We start from the raw sequence: 7,149 nt of genomic DNA, 5'->3' as shown, positions 1-7,149 counted from the left end.
TTTCCCTAAGGGTTTGCTGCAGTGACTGTCACTGGAGAAGCCTTTGGACTACATCCCATAGTTTCACTGCTGGTTAATTAAGCAACTCCATCTGATAGAGCTTTTCTGCCTTTCTAGTGGTTCTGAAAAATTCTCACAAATGAATGGGAAGCAGGTGTTTGGGCTACATGTTGGCAACAAGGATCAACAGCCAGAGCAATCAGATGTGTCAGATAGTTGTGAGCAGATGAAATCCTGATAGGACTGGTGATTCATGCAATCAGCTGTGAACCACATCCATTTGCCTAAAATACATATTATGTATTTGTGTGTCAGAGCTGTTACTTTCCCCATTGAATCCTCTCACTACAAAAATGTAGGTTTTAAGCTGGATTTACACTGTGTGAGTGGGATATTACATTTCTGTTTGCTTTCCTTTCTCCCTCTCAGGATTTTCCTTAAGGAGATAGAAAATTGTATTGAAAACCCTGAGCTGCTTGCCCGATGCTTTTTGAAAAGAGTAAGTAAATTCTTTTGCAGGTTTTTATGAGTATCTATGATCTTCTCCTACAGTGCTTACAGATTCACTCCTATCCTGCCACTCTGCTTTTGTGAATGAGGGAAACTCACATATGCAGATATTCCCAAATTAAACCACAATGAACAAGTGTATATTCCAAAATCTGAACCTTTACCTGACTTACTGACAAGAGATCTATTACCAGTGTTTCATTAATGTATTTTAAGCCCTGGTAAAAAAAAAAGAAAAAAAAAAAAAGAAAAAAGAAAAAAAATCAGTGATCCAAGTTTTTAACATGCTGTTCATAGCAGACAAATCTATACCAGCAGCCTGATGTACCCCAGACATCACCCTACTGTAAATAAGAGATGAATGGTATCACAGCAGATCACTCTGAGTGCAGACAGTATATCCAGTTCCTGCCTTTTCTCTCTCTTCTCTGCACCATTCAGAAGACTTAGTCCCCTACAACTGGTCCAGTAGAGTCTACCACCTTCCTTGTGTGGTGAAACCCCACCAGCTCCATAAGAGTCCGTGAGGTTGATTCCTTTACATGTTCACATAATCCAACAAGTAAGTGGGATTCTCCCCACCTGTATGAAGTGCTGTTGGTAGTCGTTGGTTTGTAAGTAGAGTAAGTTCCATTTCTGGAAAAGGCAACAGGCAGTGGCAGCTTTGATTGGGTGCATGTGTCTTCACTTCTGTGACTTTCAGTTCCCAAGTTTTGCAACTTTCTCCTCCAGAGCTCCCAGTCATGTCCCACCCTCATTGCCCCTCCGAATTAGCATGACTGTTAGTTCTGCTTCCTGTAACATAACAAGAGACCTTGTTTATATTGCACTCATCCAGAGGCCAAACTACTACCAAAAAAACTGTTTTGGTGGTTGATACTGTTTTTATAGTCTGAGAAAACTGTTTGATAAACAAACTGACTGTTTTTTTGCATGGGAAATGGAAGAGGCATGAGAAACAGGAAAACCTTTCCTCTCTCTATAGCCAAAGGTACCTCCTGCATCTGCTGTACATACTCCATCTAGTATTTGCTGCTTTTCCAGGGTACATATTGAATCTCCTGTTTTCAACAAGGTGCTGTATGAAATACAGACAAATTTGGATGAACTATACATACCCCAGTTGTCAGAGGTGTTGGGCACTGCCACATCTCTAAGATTTTAATGGGAATTATGGACTTGTGACACTTCCAAAGGGTAGGCCTCCAATTTATAGGTCAGACTGAAGAACATCATATGAGTGTAAATGTGATTATAAGTCCACTGAATTATTTTCTGTTTAACAGGCAGCATTTAGAGCTTGAATAAATAACTAAGGAATAGTAATTTATTACATTTATAATATGGGAAAACTAATTTATAATTAATTTATTACATTAATTAATTATTAATTAACTACTAAGGAATATGTTGCTATCCTGAGATTCAGATGCTGAGCAGGAAAATATTGTGGTGAAATCATGATGCAAAAGAGGATAAAAGCTCTTTGATGACTGCAGACCTTTGAAATCCAAAAGCATAAAATAATCTATATGCCTGGATTTGAAGCTAAAGAGAAATTCTTGTTACATAATTGATCCCATAATTCTGCAGAATGTTCACGTTTCATGTTTAAATATTGTAGCTTCTGTCTCTCTGTAAAAACAGCTGTCAAGCCCAATTCTCCTCACTACTTTATCAATATGAGATCAGAGCACTAAAACTACGGTTCAGGTGTGAAGTGAAAGAAAATCAATCCTTTTGTCACCTTTGCTTATCAGTTTCTGTGGCCTAGTCAAACAGCTCTAAATCTAGTAAGAGGTTAAATCCCACATTTGCTTTCTCCCTGTTTCAAATTCTGCACTAAGGAAGCAGAAGTCTCTCTCCTGAGATGTCTCTGCTCACACAGTAGCACCTTTGATTCAAGAACTTGCCCTTATGTTCTGTTTGTAGAAGAAGCCACATTAAGTCCAGAAATGTGTTGTTTCTGTTGGACTGCCTTTAGGAGGCACAAACAAAAGCCTGGTTGTGTGTTTGTGTTCCCCATGATCTGGCAGCTTTTTATGTCTTCCTGCTGAGCAGAGGCTTCTGACTTGCCCCAGGATTTAGGACTGTGCTTGCTTTGGCACGGGGGAAACTGAAATGACTGCTGTTCAAGGTGATGCTGAGTTCTGGGAGGAATAGCATGTGGTTGCAGATTCACTTCTCCATTTCTCCTTCTTTACTCTGGGTGTAACCATCCTGCCACAATGTCGTGGTGGGCCTGTGAGTAGAAGCAGACTGATTTTTAGAGTCATACTTGAAGAATGTCTGACCACACTAAGACTTCTCAGCCCTGATTCCAGAGCTGCCTGAAAGTGTCTTGAGAGCTGCAGTGGGACAACCTGGTGCCTGAGTCCCTCCCTCCATCCTCTGCCAGTAGAATGTGTGTATAAACATTCTCCCATCTCCACCAGTGCCACCTGGTCATCAGTCTTCATGGATATGAATCCTTCTTCTCAGGTGCTGGCAGAAACAGACTGTGTAGTCCCAGCCCATTTGTCCTCTCTGGCTTCTCTGCTGGACCACAGTAGCAGAATCGGATGGAAGATGAGGCAGAAATCCCCTTCTTTTCCTCCCACCCACTTTGCCTGACCCTGTTAGGGTTTGACCTTCGCATGAACTAAATTCCAAGCAAGGCAGCTCAACTTTGCCCACATGGCATCTTTTACACCATCACCAAGATGCCTGATCTTGCTTAAAGCTCAGTGTGGCAAGGACTGCACAGATACTCAAAGAAGGGATGTGCACTCAGGGCCTTTCAGGATGGATCTTCTTGTGCTTTATCAGCAACAAGAGGGACTCTTGTTGACTCTGGTCAGCTCTTCTACACACAGGGCTGGGAAGAAGGGAAGGCTTACCCTATGAAGGCACAGGAGAAACAAAAGGTGTGTCAGACTGCTTACTAACATATGCCAGGTGATGTGCCTGGCAGGAGTGACTCACTGAGCATAACCACTATTTACTTATTCATATTGCTAACCTTGGAAGAAGAGAATAATTTAATAGGAGCCAGCAGTTGGTCATTCAGGGAGAAAGGAGCATTTAGAAAAGGCAGCTATCTGTGAAAAGACTGTAGACACTGACCAGAAACTTGTGAGTTGGATTCAAAGGGCTAAATTCTAACCTGAAGCAAAATTTATTCATAAATTAGCAGTCAACAAGGATAATTAGAACTGTGCATATATGCCATGTGTATGAAATCTTAAAAGATCTCAGGATGCAAATCACTGTGGAAAGGAAAAGCATTACAGGAGAGATGAGCGTGATGTAAAAGTACCAGCAAGAGGTCAGAACTTCTGGATATAAAAATAGAGATGTGTGAAACATTCAAGACTGGGGTTTGAGTAATTAGGCAATGAATTATTTCTTGGCATTTTAGAGTCTGATCCTAGTAATTTCATCAGGAATTTCCTATTCTTTACACTATTGCAAAATTTAAAGCTCTATTTAAAGATGAGCAGGTGTTACTCCTTTAGGCAGCAGTAGATTGCATTAGCATAGGGTTATTACCAGAAATTGCCACAAATTACTAGTAAATTGTTGGTTATCATACCTTTTCTTTAAATTTAAATTAGTGCTTTTATTCCTAACAGTGCTCTTGATTGTCTCTGTCTGTATTCTTGCCCAGTCCAATTAGGACTCTGTGGGCCAGAAAGAAATTGTAAATCTTGCTTACACTTTGTTATTGCTTTCACTTTTGTGGGTTTTACCCCCTGCTAACTTCCCTCTAAGGCAACGTGTACAAACAATTCTTTTTGTGTGAAAAAACTCTGTGCTTGTTTTGAAACAGCACCATTAATACTCTAGTAAATTGGAACGGAGCTTTTTGATTGTATAATCCTTAACACAGGAATGTGTTGCCTGGCATAGCTCTGCTTTCACATCTGATCTGTCAGGATGGTGCCAATATAGGTCTAGGGAGAAAGACAGCAGCGATACTGATTTCTCCTAATAACTCGATCCAAAAGAAAATGCTTTCACAACACCAAGAGTGTTTAGGCACCATGTAGCACAGAGACCAGTGTTGTCATTGTCTCAATCTGATTTTTGCCAATGACTTCATTGAGAGCACCTGGGAATGTAGTCAAAGGTATATAGAGGTCAGGTGAATCCACCCACTTCTACTTTGGGTAAGGCACGATTTAAGCACTTCCCTCTGCTTGGTCTAGGACATTGACAAGACAAATTTGCTACTTTTTAATTCATCCTTGTACTATTGAGAGTTGACTTGATTTTCAAAGAGTTTTAAACATGTAAAACTTGGCCAAGGTGTGAGTATTGTTAGTTACTAGTCTGTGCCAGTACTGTTAACAAAATTTACGTTTCTACTGTTTTTTCATTTTGAAACCAGCTACTCCTGTGGAGTAGATGTAGAATCTATCTCTGATGATAAAAGTTTTGCAATTAGATTGTGGCTTCCAGTCTGCAGTCTCCTTGCTTTGTGCAAAAAGTGAGGGGAAAAAAAAATAAATAATTATCCCTTTTGGGTGTATTTAACTGTACAGGAGTAAAATAGCAAGTTTGGTAGCTTCAGTAGACTTCTTACAGTTATCACTGTGTATTAATTACTTCATGTGTTAGGATGGAAGATAAGAAAAAGTGTGACTGAAGGCAGATGCTCTGTGGATTCTTGTTTTTTACCTTACTTAAACTCTCCTTTTCTTGCAGAAAGAGGACCTCCAAATATATGAAAAATACTGTCAGAACAAGCCAAGATCTGAAGCTCTTTGGAGGCAGTGTGGAGACAGCATATTTTTTCAGGTGGAATTTCATTGTGGACTAGCAGTGCAGGACCTTCAAAGCTTGTTTTCCTTCTGTATCTCTTTTTTCTTTAGATAACTTAAAGAAATATACAGACTTTTCTGCATGTTTCTCATACTGATGGCAGGTGCTCAGTATGTGGCAAGGTGCTCTCTAGAGGGGACTAGGTAGGCAGAGTAGAAGGTAGATTTCCTGGACAGGAGCCTGAGTCTCCAGGCTATACCCAAAGCAAAGAAGTGCTGGCTGCTTTGCAAGCCCCACCTGATTGCAATCTCGTGAGCAGGGCACGCCAGATTTCAACACTAAATTAAGCCTAAACATTAGCTCTTGTTTAGATCTATTTCCACTGTGGCATAAGTAACCTGGAAACTCCTATGCAGATGGAACAAATTGCTTCTCAGCTAGTTTACAGACATATAAGATTCAGATTACCTAATGATAATGATCTTGGTATCTTGCCTGTGCTTTAAGAAACAACTGCATTTTTCTTCCGTGTTGTCTCTTACAGGAATGTCAACGTAAATTGGATCATAAGCTCTCACTAGATGCTTATCTCTTAAAGCCGGTCCAGAGAATCACCAAGTACCAGCTGCTGCTAAAGGTAAGTTCTGTGTGACAGTGCAAAGAATTCCAGCATAGCTTGTTTTCCTTATAGAGTTGCATAACAGCATTATTTTATGAAGGACTACCTGGAAATAAATCCTCTCTCACTTCTTCAACAAATAGTTTGTGAGGCTAAGTTGTAAAATGGTGACAAAGAAAGGGACTCTATTTCAGAGTAAATATTGCTATTACTTAGCAATACTAATATACTAAGTAGTAGCAGTATCTTATATATATACTGCTATGGATATATTATTTAATTGTCTTATTTATTATTTGTCTCAAAACAGAAATTTAATTTGGCTTTTTTTGACCAATATATGGTTTTACGATTCAAAAATTGGAACTGATGTTTTAAATCCTGTCTCTGACATCTGTTCCTGTACAAAAAAACTCTTTCAGCTCTCTGAACCTGGTATTTTCCCATGGTTGTGACTCAGACATTTCAGGAGGAGCCACTCCCTTTTAGTGCTTCTCTTTTAAAGACCCAGTTAGGAGAAAACTGTGACTTTTCCACATGATGAATATGTGAACTTCCTTCTTGATTTTGTTGGAACTGTGAGTGGTCCATGCCTGAAATTCTGGTCTGAACTGGGCAACAGGAAATATATGCTCTCAAATCAGATGGTGGCTTAAATTTCTGTCCTCGTTATCTCAGCTCTTAAAAATATTTACTGACCTTCCTTATGGGAAAGTCATGAAGGTGAATTCCATGCTCTTCTAAAGCCTCTGGACTTAATGTGTGTTGTGTACTGTTGTGAAATTTGCAATGAGGATTTTAGGCAGCAATTTTATTTGCAAATAGCTACCAGGTGAAATTGTGCCAGTTTAAGCATGTGAGGAGCTGACTGCTCATTCACTTGTGCAGAATTTCTGTAACTTGTTTATTCACTGTACACAAGCCTCTAGAATCCAAATATTAAAGTGGAATATTAACAAAGATGCAACTTCACTGGCTTTGGTAGATTTGCATCGATGTAATCCAGAGGTAAATTTGGATCTATTTTGTGAAAGTGTTCTGTGAGAAGGATGAAAATGTCAAAGTCAGAAGATCAAGAGTAAACCAAATTCTGCTTCTAATTTGAAATAAGTCTGTAAATAAAACCAAGATTAGATCAGGGAGTAAAACTCTCAGGCAAAACAGATTGCAGCCATTGGGGTTGAAGCTGGTTATACCAGTTTTGTACGTAGCAACAACACATTAGCATGGACACTTGTCAGGGATGATGGGATCTGTGAAGATGTTACACTCTT

At 39.5% G+C, this 7,149-nt stretch overlaps 1 protein-coding gene across 1 annotated transcript in view; it reads left to right on the top strand.

Annotated features, from left to right (window-relative positions):
• MCF2L2 (MCF.2 cell line derived transforming sequence-like 2) overlaps positions 1 to 7,149 on the top strand; it is a 139,224-nt gene that overhangs the window by 103,433 nt on the left and 28,642 nt on the right. The window contains exons 18-20 of the mRNA XM_009999374.1: positions 430 to 499; positions 5,200 to 5,292; positions 5,801 to 5,893. Of these exons, the coding sequence (XP_009997676.1) occupies positions 430 to 499; positions 5,200 to 5,292; positions 5,801 to 5,893 (256 nt within the window). The remainder of the gene's footprint in view (positions 1 to 429; positions 500 to 5,199; positions 5,293 to 5,800; positions 5,894 to 7,149) is intronic.

The sequence above is a fragment of the Chaetura pelagica genome, unplaced genomic scaffold (assembly GCF_000747805.2).
Source record: "Chaetura pelagica isolate M959 unplaced genomic scaffold, ChaPel_1.0 scaffold20, whole genome shotgun sequence".
Lineage (NCBI taxonomy): Eukaryota > Metazoa > Chordata > Aves > Apodiformes > Apodidae > Chaetura > Chaetura pelagica.
The sequence above is the reverse complement of the archived record's forward strand: the minus strand, read 5'-3'. Positions and strand labels throughout refer to the sequence as shown.